Consider the following 20,099-nt stretch of genomic DNA (forward strand, 5'->3'; position numbering starts at 1 on the left):
CTAAGAAGATATCCCCACTCCTGGCAGGCCGGTGCAGGTAGCAGGGGTCCCCTACCTCGGCCTGATCAGGAGGCAGGAAGCACCACACGGCAGGGGGACTGTTTAGTGTAGGTGGCGGCAGGAGGAAGCAGCCTCAAGTCATATAGGCTGACTTCTATGGTGGCCATAAAGGAGTACCTGGGGAGTGTGTGCCGGATGACGCGCTGCGCTGCGCTGCTGCGTTTCCAGAAGCCAGTCGGTGCCTTGCGGGGGTGCGGCGTTGGTCCGGTGGAGTGCCCGCTGCCGTCCGGGTCCGCGTGTCTGCTGGGCGCCGGCGCTGCGTCCGGAAGGGGCGTGTCTGGATGACACGGCGTTCGGCGCGGCCGGGCATGCGCAGTGGAGCCGTTCTCCGGCTAATGGCGGCGCCCAGCTGCGGGGACGTCGGGGCTTCGGGGGAGGGCAGCGCAGTACGAACAATGGTCCCCATCAATCGAATGGCTGACACCTGGGATTCCCTGCTAACCCCCATCCGGGGGCGGTACCTTGGGGGCATTATTTAAGGCTGCAAGCTGGGATGGCTGATGTTCCTTGCCCATTCCATTATGGAGTCGCCAGAAGGGACTAACGGCAGCCAGCAGCAACAGCAGCAGCAGTCAGAAAAGCCTCGGAAAAGCTCCCAGCGTCGGTCTAGTGGCAGTAGCTGCACTGGTGGAGCTAAGGAGGCTCGAGTTTCTATACCAAAGTCCTCAAGCCGTAAGGATTTGCCGGCTACGAAGGACCCCCCATCTACGGTACCACTCATTACTGGCGGGGTAAGTGATCTTCGTGAAAGTTCACTTAGTGATGGTTATGTTCCCCTTGTCTTTTTCCTCTCTCCTTACTAGGGGAGAAAAAGTTCGTCTAAAGCTAAACATAGGCAGTGTGCCGAATGCGCAGAGCCGCTTCCGGATGGGCATTTGAAAAAGTTATGCAAAACATGTATCCAACACCTGCTAGAGGAGGAGGCTCCTGATCTAACCTCTACAATAAGAGAGATGGTTAGACAGGAAGTCAAAAATTCTGAGATCCAGGTCTCGGGGAACGGAAGTTAGAAAATCCTCCCCTTTATCTGATGTAGATTCGGACTTGGGTGAGCTGAGCTCAGGGTCCCTTCCGTCTACTTCCTCCTCTGAAGATCAACAGTCCAGTCAAGCCTGCTTGTCCCTGGATAGGGTTAACCATTTAGTTAAAGCAGTTAACAGTACAATGGGGATAGAGGATACCCAGTCGGAATATTCCATTCAAGATGTTATGTTCAAAGGTATTGAGCGGAAGTCCCGAAGAGCCTTTCCAGTGATTGACAAAATCAAATCACTAATCTCAAAGGAATGGAAGAAACCAGAGAGGAAGGGTTCGCTTCCGCCAGCTTTTAAAAGAAGATATCCCTTTGAGGAGGAGGCTTCATCCTCATGGGATAAAGTTCCGAAACTGGATGCGGCAGTCGCCAAGGCATGCAAGAAAACATCTCTCCCCTTTGACGACTTGGGAAACTTGAAGGATCCATTAGATAGGAAAGCTGATACCTTCCTTAAAGGGGCTTGGGAGACTTCAGCTGGGTCCTTGAGACCAGCTATAGCAGCCACCTGTACCGCTCGATCCTTGATGGTATGGTTAGGTCACCTCGAAGATCAGCTCAAAGATAAAGTCCCTAGGACAGAAATATTATCCTCTATGCCTATAATCCAGGATGCAGCAGCTTTCCTTTCGGATGCATCGGCAGACTCGGTCAGGTTGGCCGCCAGATCCTCAGCGTTATCTAACGCAGCCCGAAGAAATGTTGGCCAGGGGACTTACAAGCCAGAACAAAGTTATGTGGCATTCCCTGTGAAGGAGCTCACTTATTCGGACCGGTCCTAGATGAGCTATTGGAAAAGGCGGGGGATAATAAAAAACGCTTTCCCTTCCTAGGAAGACCCTTCTACAGACGAGACTATAATAGAGGATGGTCTAGCCGCAGAAGGCCATATAGAGACTCTAACAGAGAATCTAACAGATACGACAGCAGCAGAAGGAGGGGTAAAGGATTTATGTTTAATCCTTCACGAGATGTTAAAAAACCGCAATGACTGGCGGACCAGGTGGGGGGTAGGCTTTCGGCCTTCTACCTGGCCTGGGTACGGATTACAAACAATCCATGGATTCTAAGCATTGTGGGGAAAGGCTTAACCTTTGACTTCCACCATACTCCTCGGGACAAATTTATGTTGACACCTGTTCGTTCCTCCTCTACAGAACAGTTGGCGCTGGAGTCTGAGGTCCGGGAACTCCAACGGAAGAAGGTTCTAATCAAAGTCCCTACGGGCGAGGAAGGTAGGGGGTTTTATTCCTCTCTGTTCCTGATCAAAAAACCTGATGGTTCATATCGCACCATTATCAATTTGAAAGGCCTGAACAATTTTTTGTTGATACCCTCCTTCAAAATGGAGTCGGTCAAGACAGCAATAAAATTACTCTTTAACCATTGTTTTATGGTTGTCTTAGATCTCAAAGACGCCTATTACCATGTTCCAATACATGTAGATCATCAGAGGTTTCTTAGGGTGGCGGTTTCACTAGCCGGCTCGATAGAACATTTTCAATATCAGGCACTTCCCTTCGGAGTCGCAATCGCACCCCGGGTGTTCACAAAAATCATGGTGGAGGTTATGGCGCACTTGCATGAACAGGATATATTAATAGTCCCATACCTGGATGATTTGCTAATTGTGGGTCATTCAGAGTCGCATTGCAAAGACCAACTACAGAAGGTCATGAGTGCGTTACACGAGTTGGGCTGGATAATCAATGTCAAAAAGTCGCGTCTTCAGCCCCTAAAAGTACAAGAGTTCCTGGGATATGTTATAGACTCTAGTCAGCAGGAATGTCGCCTGCCGGACGCAAAGGTTGCTAAGGTTAAGCAGTTGGTCACCAGGGAAATAAATAATCCCTTAGTGTCGGTCAGAAGTGCGATGTCGATCTTGGGTTCTCTTACGTCCTGTATCCCGGCGGTTCTCTGGGCACAGTTCCACACAAGGACTCTACAATGGGACGTATTACACAATTCTCGTCGTCTAAGAGCTCACCTCGAAAGTAAATTTACACTTTCTGCGGAGACTATACATTCTCTTGTTTGGTGGACTCACACTTCGAATCTACGCAGGGGGGTCCCTTGGATAAATCATGTGTCTAGGGTATTGACTACGGACGCTAGCCCCAAGGGGTGGGGAGCTCACTTAGGAGAGGATTGGGTTCAGGGGCTATGGCCTCAGTCTGAACAGGACTCTTCCTCCAATTTCAAAGAGCTGTTGGCGGTAAAACATGCATTAAGTAAATTCCTTGTACCCCTACAGGGTCGACACGTCAGGCTATTATCAGACAATCAGGTAACTGTGGCCTACATTAATCGTCAAGGTGGCACGCGATCCAGTTCATTGATGGAGGTCGCAAATCATATCTTTCAGGTGGCCGAAGTACACCTTCTCTCCCTGACGGCGCTTCATATAAAAGGAAGTTTCAATACCAAAGCCAACTATCTAAGCCGCAACGTACTCAGACAGGGAGAGTGGTCGCTAAATCCAGCCGTCTTCAATCAGATCATTCAGTTATGGGGTTGTCCAGAGATAGACCTTTTTGCCAGCAGGGGAAACAAAAAATTACACCAATTCTGCTCCCTAAATCCAAAAGACAACCCATTCGCTGTGGACGCTCTGCTGATATCTTGGCGCTTCAGGCTCGCATATGCTTTTCCCCCTCTAAATCTGATTCCTTTAGTTCTAAGGAAGATTCGGGAGGACAGGGCCCAGGTAATCTTGATGGCTCCATTTTGGCCCAAGAGGGCTTGGTTTCCTTGGCTGAGGAAGATGTCTGTCTGCCAACCATGGATCCTGCCAGAGCTACCAGATCTGCTCTCCCAAGGGCCAATCCTCCATCCTCAAGTAGCCAACTTACACCTAGCGGCATGGAACTTGAGAGGTCCTTACTGAGGGGAAAAGGATTCTCTCAGAATCTGGTAAATACACTCCTTAAAAGTAGGAAACCCTCTACAACGAGCATTTATGTTAGAGTGTGGAGAAAATTTCTATCATATTCAGGGGCCCAAATTGACCAAAAACCATGTATAAACCAGATTCTCGAATTTTCACAAAAAGGCCTAGAGATGGGCTTGGCCACAAGTACTCTTAGAGTTCAGGTGTCAGCGCTGGGGGCATTATATAACCTTAACTTAGCCAGTAATCACTGGATTTCTAGGTTTTTTAAAGCAGTCACTAGATCTAGACCGATTATTAAACAAAGGTTAGTCCCATGGGACCTAAATCTGGTACTCTCAGCCCTAACGCAAGCCCCATTCGAACCCATTGATTCCATCCCTGTAAAAATCCTTTCAGTTAAAACAGCCCTGTTGGTTGCACTCACATCGGCTAGAAGGGTTAGTGATCTGCAGGCACTTTCCAGACATCCACCATACATGCAGGTCAGAGAGGATAGGGTAATATTGAAACCCGATCCCCTATATCTTCCCAAAGTGGCATCAAAATTCCACAGAGTACAGGAGGTAGTCTTACCCTCATTTTGCTCTAATCCTGCTAACGATAAGGAACGTAGATTTCATTCCTTAGATGTAAGAAGATGCCTCCTTAAATATATTGCAGTGACAGATGCCTGGAAAAAAGATATCTCCCTGTTTGTAGGGGTGAGAACGGGTCTTAGAGTATCTAAAAACACTCTAGCCAGATGGATTAGGGAGGCGATCTCTCTCGCTTTTACAGCAGGTGGCAACGAAGTTCCAGATGGTATAAAGGCACACTCCACGCGAGCCGTAGCATCTTCCTGGGCGGAGAGGTCAGAAGTATCGATCGAAGACATATGTAAGGCGGCCACATGGTCTTCTCCTTCTACCTTTCTTAGACACTACAGATTAGATCTGGGTAGTTCCTCAGACCTTACGTTTGGGAGAAGGGTGCTGGAGGCTATTATCCCCCCGTAAATCTTTCGTCTCTGAAAGTCTCTCGTTGTGCTGTCATGGCGACTGAATAAATACGTACGCTACTCACCTGGTAGCAGTGTTTTTTCAGGAGCCATGACAGCACCCTTAGATTCTCTACCCTACGTTTTGGATGTTTCAACACCCTGTTGGTTTTGCGTTAAATTCCATGTTCACTGGCATAATAAAATGTATTTATGTATATGCTGCATCTGTGTTACTAACCAAGGTGGTCCTCTCATGCTCTGGAAACAACTGACGTGGGAGAGAGGTACCGCCCTTTTTATGTCTGTAGGTTTCCTGTCCCTGAAGGGCAGATCCCCTCTCGTTGTGCTGTCATGGCTCCTGAAAAAACACTGCTACCAGGTGAGTAGCGTACGTATTTTTCACAAATAAACGCAGGTAATATCAAAGAAATTTCACCACTATCATGAAGTACAATATGCCACGAGAAAACAATGTCAGAATCGCCAAGATCCCTTGAAGCGTTCCAGAGTTATAACCTCATAAATGGACAGTGGTCAGAATTGTAAAAATTCGCCCGGTCATTAACGTGCAAACCACCCTTGGGGGTAAAGGGGTTAAGGATAAATATTAACCCTTCGGCCGTGTTAACATGATGCCATGGTGGTTTTTTTTTGTTTGTTTGTTTGTTTTTGCTGCAACTTTACTGTGATTTTGGGAAAATGCATACAGCCGTTTCAATGCAAAGTAGGCAAACAGAAATGATCCGTTGGTGTGTGTATGTATGTATGTATGTATGTATATGTATGTATGTGTGTGTGTATATATATATATATATATATATATATAATGTGTATGTATATATATATAATGCAAAACGGTTTATAGGGTCTGTATTGCCTTTGCCTTACAGGATTGCTACTTCTAACGGCACTAGAGGCGATGTCCTTCTCTGTGAAGAGGTTATTTGAGGTTGTTTATCGGGGGCATTGTATAGCTTTAGGCTATGTGCACAAGTTGCGGAATGGGGTGCAGAATTTTCTGCACAAAATCCGCATTTCCTGGCAGAATCCGCAGCTGCAGATTTGCCGCGAATTTTGTGCGGTTTTTATGCGGAATTGATGCAGATTTTACCACTGCGGATTTCTATAATGGAAGGGTGCAGAAACGCTGCAGATCTGCACAAAAGAAGTGACATGCACTTCTTTTAAATCCGCAGCGTTTCCGCGCAGATTTTTCTCGCACCATCTGCACAACTTTTTTTTTTCACATTCATTTACATTGTACTGTAAATCACAGTGCGGATCTGCAGCGTTTCTGCGCGGAAAAATCTGCTGCGGATCCGCACTAAATCCGCATCGTGTGCACATAACCTCAGAGTCCCCCTACGCCAGCTTTGCGGTTTCCTTTAACGAGAAATTTTGCCCCGTAGAGCCTGCACCAAAAATTGACATAGTGCAGAATCTAAAATCCTTTCAGGAATGTGCGCACTCATCTCCTGGCATGAATTTGGCCATGGTGAGATGAATGGTGTGACCATGGGAGTGGCGATGGTAGCCCAGTGCCGTGCCTGACAATCTGTTGGTGCCACAGACATTGAGCGGAGTGGCATGAGTAACCAGCCGCCACGTTCAACTCCGAACGGTCTTGTGGCTGGAGGAGAGCTAGGACATCTGGTGATTACCGAGGTCTTGGCATTGTGCCCCTCATCACTGTGTGTACATGCTGACACTGTTCTGGTTTACCTCCGAGTGACTTTTATATTATAAGCTGTTTTTTATCGCTTCATTTATAGATGGTAGATGTGTAAAACCAGCCAAAGGGGGGAAGTACCGCATGTAAGGGCAGTACCTATAGTGCCTACAAGTCTGTGGACCCATACTGCATCCTATGTCCTTTTTTTGAGGATAGAAAAATGCCTTTAAAGTTTAAACAATGTCTGATAAGGACATTTGGCTTTCTTTCCATCTGTGGACTAATCGTCTATTTTGAAGTTCCTCATTTTATTTTCTCATGGATAAACCATGTGCTTCATGGACGTGTGATTGTGAAAGTGTTAACCCATGTTGTGCTAGAGCATGGTGCTTCCTGAAAATGAACTGCTGCAGAGGTCGTAGGTGAGGACATGTGCAGTATTTCTCTTGTGTACGTGGTTATGTGGTCACAGTTGCCTTTGTCTCCTCATTCCTGGACTTGTTGAGTCATATGATAAAACTTCCTAACTGAATCTTCTAACTGCTCGCCAGTATTTCTCAATGTTACAAAGCCGAATATCCCTACTCAGAAAAAAGAAATTACCCTCAAAGATTTTATGATGTGGTGTTTCACACCAAAAAGCCCAGCTTCCGTAATGGCATGGATTGTACCCCTCAACATAGGATGTATATCCAATCCAAAACTTAAATGGTCACTGTTCGTTCAACAAACTTTGCAAACATCAATTGTACAAGTGACAATAAGAAACTTGTGAATACATCTTTAGTTTGAAATCTGCCTCTTTATCCTCTTCTATAAGCCACTTCTCCCCTCAAAAATTACTCAAAAAAAAAAACTCTAGTCAACACAGACTGCCATCACCCTGCATATTACAGCTGCCTATTGAAGTCTATGGAGAGGAGCAGAGCGAGATGGCAGACTGTGGGCCACGTGATCTCACCTCAGCGCTGGGCTCTGTTTTACTGCTATATAATGGCCTTCACGTTGCTGCTTCTTCTGTACGTATGCTACATACAGACCGGAAAGCAGGAAGCCCTCATGTCTGTGTGTGACGTCTATGGGAGACATCATAGCAGCTAGTCTGCGCCCACTGGCTCAGACAACTGAAAATAGCTGATAAATGCTGGACACAAGAAATTCAGTGGCCAGATATGGTGTTATTTTTTTATGAATACACAAGTCTGCTTTTTCTGAAGTCACCTGAAACAGGTAGGTCACGAATACACTGAGTATTTGATTTTTTATTTTTTTTTTACCTCCGTATTTGTATGTGAAAACCAGGAGTAAGTGATGAATACAGAAGTGGTGACGTGTTCCTTTTATACTTTTTCCTCAGATTGTGCCAGTCCTTTTGTTTGTTTTTGTTTTTTCTCCTTACAAATGCTGAGGTAAAAAACTGACTAAATACCAAATGTGTGAAGGTGGCTGTACACTGTTTTTTTTTTTGTTTTGTTTTTTTCTTTTATGCTTTCATTAATAGGACTTTTATCATTAAAAGTGGTTCTATGACCCTACACACCTCTCTCGTCTGAAATTGCAGCCCCATTCAGTTAAAATAAAGTGATACCAGACATGGCTACTAATATGAGGCACTAACTCTGAGGAAAAAGCAGGCTGTTTATATTTGACCAAGCTTTATTGGATCGTGTCCTGGCAGTGACCTTTCCTTAAACTGTTCAAGACTGACTACAGCTGTAGATGTTCAGCACTGCAGCTCTGTCAAACCATTGTGCAGCTTAGGCACAATTATCTAAGTCTTTTTCCGCCCTGACGTAAATCTGAGTTCAAAAATGTGTTAATATTTTACCATGGCATCAGTTAAAGGGAACCTGTCACCCCGTTTTTTCAAGAAGAGCTAAAAATAGCGTTAAATAGGGGCAGAGCTGTGCTTTACATTAGTGTATTTTGGAGCCTTTATTCCCCACCTATGCTGCCGAAATACCTTTGTAAAGTCGCCGTTTTGGGCTGTCACTCACGCTGGTCAGGTCATATGGGTGTGGTGACAGCGCTGTTTCTCCCCCAGATCTCCGTTGGTGGTGTAGTGGTGTGCGCATGTCCAAGTGGCGAATCCACTGCGCAGCTTCAAGGAAAATAGCGCGATCTGTCCTATTCAGCCGTTTATCTGGGGGAGAAACAGCGCTGTTACCACGCCCATATGACCTGACCAGCGTGAGTGACAGCCCAAAACGGCGACTTTACAGAGGTATTTCGGCAGCATAGGTGGGGAATAAAGGCTCCAAAATACACTAATGTAAAGCCCAGCTCTGCCCCTATTTAACGCTATTTTTAGCTCTTCTTGAAAAAACGGGGTGACAGGTTCCCTTTAAACAGGAATATCTTGACCGCTTTCCCAGGCCACCAAACCGTCGCCATATATTTAATGCTTCCTTTATGCCCTGCCTTACACGCTCACCTTATGTCTTGATTTCTTTATATGCAAAAATAAATTTTATAACTGTGATCACAATATGCTAGTTAGTGGGTGACTAGTCATGGGGGCAATGTTTTGTTTTTCCAGATTGATGAGTGTAAGCTGACTTGCAAGAGTGGCATCATCGCGACTGTTTGCACATCTCTGCCCCTCTGACAGTCTAATATAAGCCGGGTGTACACACTGCACATGTCCAGGAAGGCAATGGCCCTGCAGGACTTCTGCGGGCCCCGCATACCTCGCAGCTGGCTGTGTCCCCTACGCCAGTGGCGCTTACCTGGGGGATGCAGCTGGGGTATATCGTACACCTGGCTTACGGCACAACATCAGGGAGGCAGAGATGTGCAAGAGTCAGCAGTGACTCTCCTCTCATGTTACTCGCCCACAGGGGATTGATCATGTATTTAGTGGACCGATTAGTCTGGGGAAAACATAGCCCTCATGACTAGTCACCCACTAATTAGCACATCACCACCACAGCTCTAAAATAGATTTTTGGCAAATACAGTAATCTATAAGACAATAAAATGGGCTTAATAGGATGGGTATAAAAGAATCAATAAATTCATGACCTTTTGGGGGGATTCTGGGGAAGCTCACGGGTTCCCTTTAATTACGGAAGATAGTCCACTCTTCCAAAGATCTTGTGTGACTCCGTGCAGGATGGTGGTGATTGTTGTCCTCTGGTATTTCTGCGGGGTAACGCTCTCATCCATCTTTGTCCATTCTATTGCTTCTTAAATTACATTTGACATTTTGTTTTCGAAAACACGCCATTAGCTGAAATGTACAAAGTGCTTTTGGATTGTTACTAATGATCCATTGCAATTAAATTAAACTTTTCTGTAGCGCAAGAAAACATTGTGATCTTTATTTTGTTCATTTTTAAAAAAAAAAATGTTCTGAACTCAGATTTAATTATACATTGTGGGTCTTTCGGTTTAATACTTTTTAATACATAATTTATACATTTACTTTACCATGCTTACAACCAGTGTAGCTACCAAGGGAGCAGAGGGTCCCGCGCTCTGAGGGGCCCACCCAGAGCTACACTACTGCAACTATATCTGCGTGCACAGCACTCCACCCGGCCGCTATTGGGCCTTTGGACAGGGTGGAAGGGAGGCCCATCATTGCAAGTTCAACTGTATCGGCTGGATGGCAATACAGTTGAAAGCAATGATGAGACCGGGAGCAAGACGCTCCCTCTCCCATCATTCCCCCTCTGCATCTGACGTACAGACTGGCGCGATTACATCAGTACATGGCACCCACAATGCTGACATGAGCGGGTGCTCGGAGCAGCGGGAGAACGAGGAAGAGAGATAACTGGTGAGTAGTACTTTTTTTTTTTTTTTTTTTTTTTTTAGTAACCGCGCCGTCATCTGCTGAGGTTCTCCTACATCCACTATTAGGATATGCCACCACAGTTGTTATCAAGGTTACCTGGTTACGGGCCCACTCTGACATTTTGCTGCCCCCCTCCACTTGAACCAAAACCCTAGCTACGCCTCTGCTTACAACCATCTGTTGGCCAAGAAGATGGATGACGTTTTTTCTTCTTAGTATATCTAGAGGAGGACAAATTATTGTTGACTTTACACCACTGCAAGAATCAGTATTTGTAATATCTTATTGGAGTAATATGCGTCTTTCTCCACTTATGACCCACTAAGATCAGTACTGCTATATAATGCCCTACAAGCTAATACTGCTTCAAAATATGTGGCTAATGAAAACCAACATAGCGGAAATCCCAAATATCTGTACTTTGTATGGGAAACCTCATAGCAGCTACGCTTCACACACTAGCTGAGAGACAACTGAATATTAGAGATGAAACCTGGTCAAAAATACAAGTCAAATCATGACTGGCCTTTTACTCATAGGGGGAGCTGACCATTGGTGTGAGATATATTGTCCCAGACTGGTGGGGAGAGCAGTGAGGAGCAGCTCATGTCAGACTGAATTGCAAGTTTTAGGCCAGAGTCACACGGTGTATAACATGACTGAGTGCTATGCGATAATACCTCGCATAGCACTCAGGCCCAGTATTATACTATAGGGCAGCTCAGATCTGCGATTGTTCTCTCATACCGAATCGGCATGAAAAAAATAATCTCCGCATTCTGGGATTGCATCCGAGAATTAGGTCGCACACACACTTACAAGTCTATTGGTGTGTTGGAACATCGGAGTGCACTTGGATGGCATCCCAGGAGTAACTGGTAATCTGATGTTCTCAAGGTTCCTTGGAACTATTGCATCCCTTTTTTTTTTCCCCACAAAAAAATGAACATAAAAAAAAAAACCTTTAATGTATGTATATATATATATACATACATATATATATATATATATATATATATATATATATATATATATATATATATATATATATATATATATATTATAATATTATTATTTTTTTTTTTTTTTTTTTTGCTCCAATTGTTTAAATTCTCTTTCTTTCTCTGCAGGCGGCTGTTGTGGCTCCGATTCTAAACAGTATATGTATGGTGGATGGGCCTGGGCGTGGTGGTGTGTATCCGACACCCAAAGGTCAGTGCCCTCATTTTAGCTCAGAAATGATATACGGTGGTCTCTTGCATGCAGGCCCACATAGTGCAGTGATCATCTAGAAGTTTGGTTTGTGATTTTAAAGGTGTAAGATTTCGGACACTTAATTTCAAGGAAATGTGTTGTAAGAAATAAAGTGCTCTTACAAAGACCAGACTTTTAAACATTTTGTCTTTAAGATCTCTTTACCAAGGGTCTGTGCTCCCCACTCTCTGTCCTTGTATGACAAGATACACATACTGGGCATACTTTTGTCCCTAGAGAAAGGTGGTGCTGGTACAGGTTAAGGCTGCAGATATACCAGTACTACACTGTCCTCATGGCAGACATGTGTTTAATTTCCTATTGTAACATTTTAAGAAAAACTTTTTGGCACTATGGATATGATGGGAACATCGCACCCTGTTGTGCGACGTTTAGTTGACCTCTAGTTTGTCTTATTGAGTATCTTTCAACTGCCCTAATAGTCTATGATTGGGCAACCATGCCCTAATGGACATTAAATATCTTTTGTTAAAAAGAAATATTACACCTTTATTCAATTTAAAAATACAAATAAAAGAAAGACCGTGCATGCTATGTTGTATTTCCACTTTGTTTCACATTTATTTTTACTCTTTGTTTTATAATATACTTTCTCACATTTTGAACAAAATCAAATATACTTTGGCTGATTTATTTGTTTTAAGGGGAAAAACTGGTCCGAATTATCTCCTGTGCTTATGTCTTGTGAATATGGTGGTGATCTTCGCCCAATAATCACTTTTCCACTGCCCTGAGAATCTCCCAAAATATTGTCCTCTGGACCATTCAAATCAATAATAGTTTTCTGAAAATAATCAATATTAGGGCGATTATTCTCATCTTGCGTACCCACCGGATGTGCTATAAATATTTAGTAAATGTGGGTGCCATCCATGGCTCTTCAATGGCATCTATTTTGAGAATAGACCCATGACGCCCTCCATTGTTAGTTTAGGTGGTTGGAATCCCATTCATTGTATGAGTATTCCTACCACCTCTCCACTGGCAGTGGCGCATGAGGGGCACCATTTATGTGGGATCCACATCTATATTACATTTGTGGTATATTTGGTGGTTATTCCTTTAATGTACGAGATGGGCATCTTTTCACAGCTCATTTCTATATACCAGAAGATATTTGACAAGTTTTCCCCTTTTTAAGATTGTTGCTAGCTGTGCCTCACTAGTGGTATACCTTGGAAAGAGAGGGAGTGATTATTCTCTGAAGATGACGCGGTGGCGTATTTTGCCTATAGACTCCCCTTTAAAAAATAATTAAAACATTAAATGAAGAATGCTTTTGTATAGAATAGCCCAACCGTCTGACAGAGGCCTGAAGAACAGTCTCCTTTGGTGGGGGCCTATAGATAAGTCTAACGTACCTGGAGCACTCCTGGGGTATACCACAATTGAGCACTGCAGTACGTTGTGTGAAAGCAGCCTATAGAGCACTGCTAGTATTGAGTCATCTATTTTATGACTTTTGAATCAAAATTCACGGTATAGCCTTAAGTGTAATTTCTAATAAACACTGAAGGATATTCCCATGTTTAAAGTAGCACTCCAGCAATGTTTTTTTTTACCTACATAGTGTACCATATGCTAGTACAGAATAATATAGAGGTTTCTTTATGTGGCTGGTGTTTTAGTTGAAGCACAATTGGAGTTTTCTGTCAAGTTGGTTCCGTCAAATACATTAGTTACATCGGTGAAACCATATGAGCCTACGTTTTTCCATGATGCCTCTGGCATTGCAGAGGGGGACAGACTCTCAAAACATGGTATTTACCCTGCCATGAGTCCTATTTTGAGGGCATCCGTGATCAATCAGTGACGTACAATTGTTATCCCCTGACTCTGTAGGGTCTTGGTCGATGTTATGAAATTCAACTTCAGCCTTCCTCCCCTGCCTCCTACTTGTGATAGGTTCCTCTCTGTCAACTTTTACAAATAGGAGAGGGATACAACAAGATGAACCTTCATATCATAGTAGGAATCGATTGGAGAATCTGAGCACAGCACTTCTAGATATTAACGGGGGGAGTTTTATAGCTCTGCTGTTAATCATTGTATAGACTCCTCTAATATCACTGCTGCTATCTTATAGAAAGCAGAAATGGTCTTTTCAGTGGTGTCTGTGAAAAGCAAAGGAAGAAGAAGGCTGGAGCCAAGTGGGGAAGGGATGATGTCACCCTGTAGCTTACAGGAGGTCAGAGACTGATCTCTTATTTCACGGAGTGCGTGCACCAGAGGGAAAATCACATGTCCTAGCTGCCCATAATTAAAGGGTCACAATGTAACTGAGCTCAGATGACGATAAATTACAAAGCTATAATATTGCTGGTGAGTTACCATTACATGTGTGAAGAAAAAAAAAAAGAATCCTGGAGTGCTACTTTAAACAATAATGGTCTATCGGCTTTTCATGTTTCCCCGCATGTTGTGAAATCATATCCCACTTCACTCTGATACCTGGTAGTCTAGCTTCTGTCCTCAGTCATATTTGTACTCTGCTCACAACCCTCAGATGACCACCACCTACACACAATGGACACTGACCCTAAATACACATTATCGGAGAGTGCTGCCAATTCGCTGATTGATATATGTAGGTCCTAATATAAGCCAAGGTTCACCTGCACTTCATATATCCCATAATAATGGCCCAGTTCTGTAGGTTGATGTAGGCTGTTAAACTACCGCTGATTAGCTATATACAAGCTCCTTTATTGGCCTGTTTACACAGGCTGGTGAAATAGTGACTAGCACAGAACGATCGCTAATATGATCGTTCTGTGTGCTGTATCACGTTATTAGCAATACTGTATTTAACTCCATGTGCTGCTGAAAACGCTGATGTTTATGTACCCACCAAAAGGGCATTTTGCTCATTTATTGGGTGATTGCAGGCTTTTTTAAATTGGTTGACAGTTGGGGGGGAAAAAAATATTCCTTCTCCAATTACTGTTTTGCCTTAATAGGCCATAAATTAATATCTCCTTCCCCAATGCCAAGGTCATACATTGTTTAGGAATGATCAGAGAATGTAGAGAGGTTTCAGACGGTCGGAGCATTGCTTGTTACCCCCTTCACACGATTTATATTGAGGAAGCTGGGCCACCATCAGATATCACTGATAACCACTCATCGAATGAAATCATCCGTCTGCCCCAGACCCCAGCATGCCCCCTTACTTGCTTGTTTGCTTGACCAAATAATAATTGCCAACATTGATATTCTAATCTTGAAGTAACTTTTGTTAATAAATCAGATGGAAGCCTCAGATGGAAAGTTGGTTCTTGAAGGAGATATCAGGGACTTTAAAAAAGAAAAAACCCGCCTGTTGTTCCCGGCACCAGTCTTTGACTGCTCCTGCCAGCGATTCAGCTACGCCCTGTCAACAGAGCAGCAGTTTCTCTTCCTACTCACATGGCGGGACTACTGGTGTCATGCTGACTGACATGCGGCGGTTCTCCCAATTAGGCAGCAGAATCCGTCTGTCAATCAGCATGACACCATTAATCCCGCTCTGTAAATGGGAAGAGAAACTGCTGCTCTGTTAACAGGGAGTAGCTGAATCTCTGGCAGGAGCGGTAAGTGACCGGAGCCTGGTGCAACAGGCATCTGTTAGCAATTACATACCTTTTTATTCTAAAGTACCGGATATCCTTTTTAAAGAGACTGTCCAGTCATTCCGGACCCACCATGAAGTCTTTATGTCCCAGTTCTCATTGCAGAATCTGATCAGTAATGCCACCAATCTGTGTCTGGGAGCACAATATGAAAGACCGCAATGGTGTCAAAAGTTGCGCACCAACACAGTCACATGGGAAACAGTGCTTTTAGTTAGCTGACCCATTCCTATTGCGATCTATTGATCTTCTTTATCATAAAACGCATTGTATTCATTGAATTCACCAGCATCAAACCTGTGTACTGACTTCTTCTTTACCTGCTCATTACGATCACTTCCCATAAATATTAACCTGATTTATATTTGTTTTTAGATGATACACATAGATGCCGTTAACAGTCGAGCAGGTGTTCCCTTTGTATCCATTCTTGCATACAAAATGCTTTTAAAGTTGTTTTTTTTTTTTTTTTATTTACGATAAACCGAATTAAAGTGAAAGTTCAGGCTTTTTTTTTTTTAACAATGTTTAATCCACCAATAAAAACATAATTATGCAATATACCACAGTTATAGGAAGTCATGGACCGCACATCCAAAACGTGTCACGTTGATCTCTTGCATCTAAGCAAAAATGTACAAAACTGAACACGAGATTCTTGACTTAACATTCCGATCAGACTGTATGAAGCCCACTCTCAGTGGGTCCCTAACCTTAAGCCTGTGTGCCCACGATAATGTTTTGGGGCGTTTTTGACATTGCATCAAAAAGGTAACGTCTTACACCTCCGGCAAACTGGATGGGATTTATAGAAATCTCCTGCCCACTGTGCTTTCCTTAACTCGCCGTAAACTGACCTGCGGTGCGTGTTTCAAATCCACAAAATGACAATTTCTCTTGCAGGTATGCCGAGTTATATGTGCAGACTTTTCTCATAGACTTGCCTTAGATGTGGAAAATTCACAGGTAAAATATGTTCATCCCGTTTAGTGCATGTCCGTGGTGGAAGCCCGTCAAAAACCGACGTGACTCTATCAATAAAGTTTTGTCAAATCCAAATACCAGGAGTATTAAAAACAAAGTGGCTTGCACCAACAGCCTCACCAACACCAAGTGAAAGGAGATTAAAAAGGAAAAAAAAAACTTTCCGCATGTTCTCAGACTGAGCTGAGAGCAAAACTAGTAGGAGGAACCCCTCTTGTAATCTCCTGCTAGTGTTCAGTGTTGTAAAGTTTTGCTTAGCCGCATTAGATCTATTTGTCTTTTTTACATCTATGTTAGAACAAAACGGTGCCTTGAAAAAGTATTCATACTCCATGAACTCTTCCATCTTTTTTTCACATTGCACCCACAAACGTAAATGTATTTTATGTGGTACCAACACAAAGTAGTATTTATGAAGTGTAATTTCAAATATTTAAAAAAAATTGTACATTTGCAAATTGTGACGTGCATTTGTATTCAGCCCCCTGAGTCAATACTTTTTAGGACCACCTTTCTCTGCAGTTACTGCTGCACATATTTTGGGGTATGTCGGTACCAGCTTTGCATATCTAAAGGCTGAGATTTTTGCCCATTATTTGCAAACTAGCTCTAGCTCAGTGAGATTGGATGGAGAATGACTATAAACAGCAATTTTCAGGTCTTGCCACAGATTCTCAATGGTATTTAGGTTTGGACTGTGGCTAAGCAATTCACACATATGAATATACTTTGATCTAAACCATCCATTGTAACTCTGGCCGCATGTTTAGGGTCATTGTCCTGCTGGAAGATGAACCTATGCCCTAGTATAAAGTCTTTTGAAGCCTTTAACAGGTTTCCTCTATCCACATTGCCCTGTATTTAGCTCTATTCATCTTCCCATAGACTCTGACCTGCTTCCCTTTCCATGCTGAAGAAAAGCATCCCAGCAGCATGATGTAGCCACCATCATGTGCGACGCTGTGAATGGTGTTTTTAGGGTGATTGTGCAGTGTTAGTTTTCAGCCACACATAACGTTTTGCATTTAGCCAAAAAAGTTCTACTTTGGTCTCATCTGACCAGAGCACACTGCAAACTGGGCATCTTATGGTTTGCTTTCAAATATGGCTTTCTTCTTGCCATTCTTCATTAAAGGCCAGACTAGTGGCTGATATGGCTGTTGGTTGTCCTGTGGACAGATTCTCCCTCCTGAGCTGTGGATCTCTGCAGCTCCTCCAGAGTGACCATTGGCCTCTTGGCTGCTTCTAATTAGTGCTCTCCTTCCTTTTGGATGTCCATTTAGATGGACGGCCATATCTTGGCAGGTTTGCAATTGTCCATACTCCTTCCATTTTGGATGATGGATTGAACAGTGCTCAACAAACTTCCGAGGCCTTTACAGAACAGCTGTAGTTATACTGAGAATAAATTACACACAGGTGGACTCATCTTACTAATTATGTTACTTAAGGAGGCAATTGGTCACTCCGGATTTTATTTGGGGGTTAGGCCACAAATGCACGCCACTATTTTCAGGTTTCTATTTTTTAAATATTTTGAAAGCCTTGTATAATTTCCTTTATACCTCATAAATAATGCTACTTTGTTGGTACATCACATCCCAAAAAAATGCATGAAGAAAAGTTCATGGGGTATGAATACTATTTTCAAGGCATTGTGTATAACTTAATCCCCGGTCTCCACAGAAACCTTTCATTGTTACCCATTCATTTTTTCCTCCCCTTCTTCCAAGAGCCATAACGCTTTCAAATTACTGTCAACATAGCCGTACGAAGATCTGGGTTTTTGGTTACTTTTTCCTGTTTTTTTACAAGACTAGTTGTAGTTTGGAATTCCACCATTCATTCATCCAATTTACTGAAAGCGGGGGTTCCAAGTAGAATGAAATGGTGAAAATAAATACCGTTCCACCATTGGTTTATGGATTTTGTTTTTACGACATTTACCTTTTGATCAGTACAATTATAACAAACTTGCCTATATATAATATAGTATATAATTTATTTTTTATTATTTTCTAATTTTTCTAAAGCAAAGAGATTATAGTGCAGGCCTTTGCAGTATAGTCACTTTTTAATAACTTTATATGAGATTTGTTATGTTCTCCCGCATCATGGACCATCAGGAGGCAGTGTCCTGCTTATTGCTCTTGGCTGTAAGATATTCTATGATGGGCTCTTCGGCACTGAGGATGGTGGCCGAGCAGCAGGAGCAGGACGCTGCCTAGTTAGGAGCAGCACAGACATCAGGAGGTCCGCACTGCGGATTAAAAGCAAAAAAACATAATTGTTTTTCTAAATCCCATCTATTAGAGGTTTTTTCAATTAGTCCGTAAAGGAACACCCAATACCTGTGCTGAAGGCTGAATTAAACTAAGCTGTGGCTGAGCTTCACAGGAGTATTAAGATGGCTGTGATTGGAGCCTTTAGTAAGCCCCTGTCTGCCATGATAACTCATAGGAGTTCTGCAATCTCGTCACAGATACCCGATGTGAGCCGCTGTGCACAAGCACTGGCACCTGTGCCATTTAAATGCTGCTGTCCGAGTTTGTGACCCATTAATTGGTTAACAGTAGTGATGAGCGAACGTGCTTGGATATCCTGTTATCCTAGTATCCAGGGCGTGCTCAATATGTTAGGCTACGTTCAGACTAGCGTTGTGCTAGTGTGCGTCGGGTTAGCGTCGGGCGACGCAGCGGCGACGCACGCGTCATGCGCCCCTATGTTTAACATGGGGGACGCATGCATTTTTGTTTGTTGCGTTTTGCGACGCATGCGTCTTTTTTGCCGCAAGTGTCGGACCAAGAAAACGCAACAAGTTGCATTTTTCTTGCGTCCGATTTTCTGCAAAAAACGACGCACGCGTCGCAAAACGCAGCGTTTTTGCGTGCGTTTTGCCGCGTTTTTGCGTGCGTTGTGCGTTGCGTCGCCGACGCAGCGGCGCACAACGCTAGTCTGAACGTAGCCTTAGAGTCCCTGCGGCTGCATGTTTTGCTGCTGTTTGACAGCGGAAACACATGCAGTGATTGCCTAATAAACAGCCCTGAGACATGCAGCAGCACTTGAACATAATTTTAGAGTACGCTGGAGACATTCTGTAAGCACACGAGCATGCTCAGATAACACCTTATCAGAGCATGTTCCCTCATCACTAGTTAACCGCAAATATCAGAGCTCCGCTCTGCTCTGGCCGCTGCTGTTGGACAACACAGATGTCTTCTGCATAAAATTGCCAGTATCAGATATGTGATATGTGTGGCCGGAGTTCAGCTCTACGCAATCACCCTTGCAATCGCACAATGTTACGTCAATTTGCATTAATGGGTTAACGGCCTCTTTAGCACAGAACAACAGTTATGTCAAGTTCTAAGTTTGATCATTTCCTGTAGATATCTTTCATCTCCATTTTGATGGCACTATGAATAATTCTCGTCATCAGCAGTATGATTCTCTTGGGAACCGGCAGTCCCTGACCACTTGTGATACCTGAAGCTTTGCGTTGTCATCTTGTCCAGGGTTCAGCGTTTCCCTGTGACTCCCAGTTCTTGCAGTAGTCATGTTAACCTCAACTTTATGCAAAAAAAAAAAAACACCATGGAAATAAAGCCAAAAGGGTCTTCCCTGCAATAAACTTTTACATTAAAACAATGGCTGTTATTGTCTGAAATTTCGTAATTTGCTTAGTAGATAAGAGCGACGACTGACTGGTGGATCGGAGCCTGGCCATGTATTTCCAGTAGTTGCCAGTGGGAGAGGGAAAAAACGCTGTCTGACACTTCTGGTGGTGGCT

General features: G+C 43.5%; 1 protein-coding gene across 2 annotated transcripts in view; it reads left to right on the top strand.

The window, feature by feature from the left end:
- FLOT2 (flotillin 2) overlaps positions 1 to 20,099 on the top strand; it is a 95,205-nt gene that overhangs the window by 39,888 nt on the left and 35,218 nt on the right. For both annotated transcript variants that reach the window (XM_069761209.1, XM_069761210.1), the window contains exon 2: positions 11,570 to 11,651. In XM_069761209.1, the coding sequence (XP_069617310.1) occupies positions 11,570 to 11,651 (82 nt within the window). The remainder of the gene's footprint in view (positions 1 to 11,569; positions 11,652 to 20,099) is intronic.

The sequence above is a fragment of the Ranitomeya imitator genome, chromosome 3, assembly GCF_032444005.1.
Source record: "Ranitomeya imitator isolate aRanImi1 chromosome 3, aRanImi1.pri, whole genome shotgun sequence".
NCBI lineage: Eukaryota > Metazoa > Chordata > Amphibia > Anura > Dendrobatidae > Ranitomeya > Ranitomeya imitator.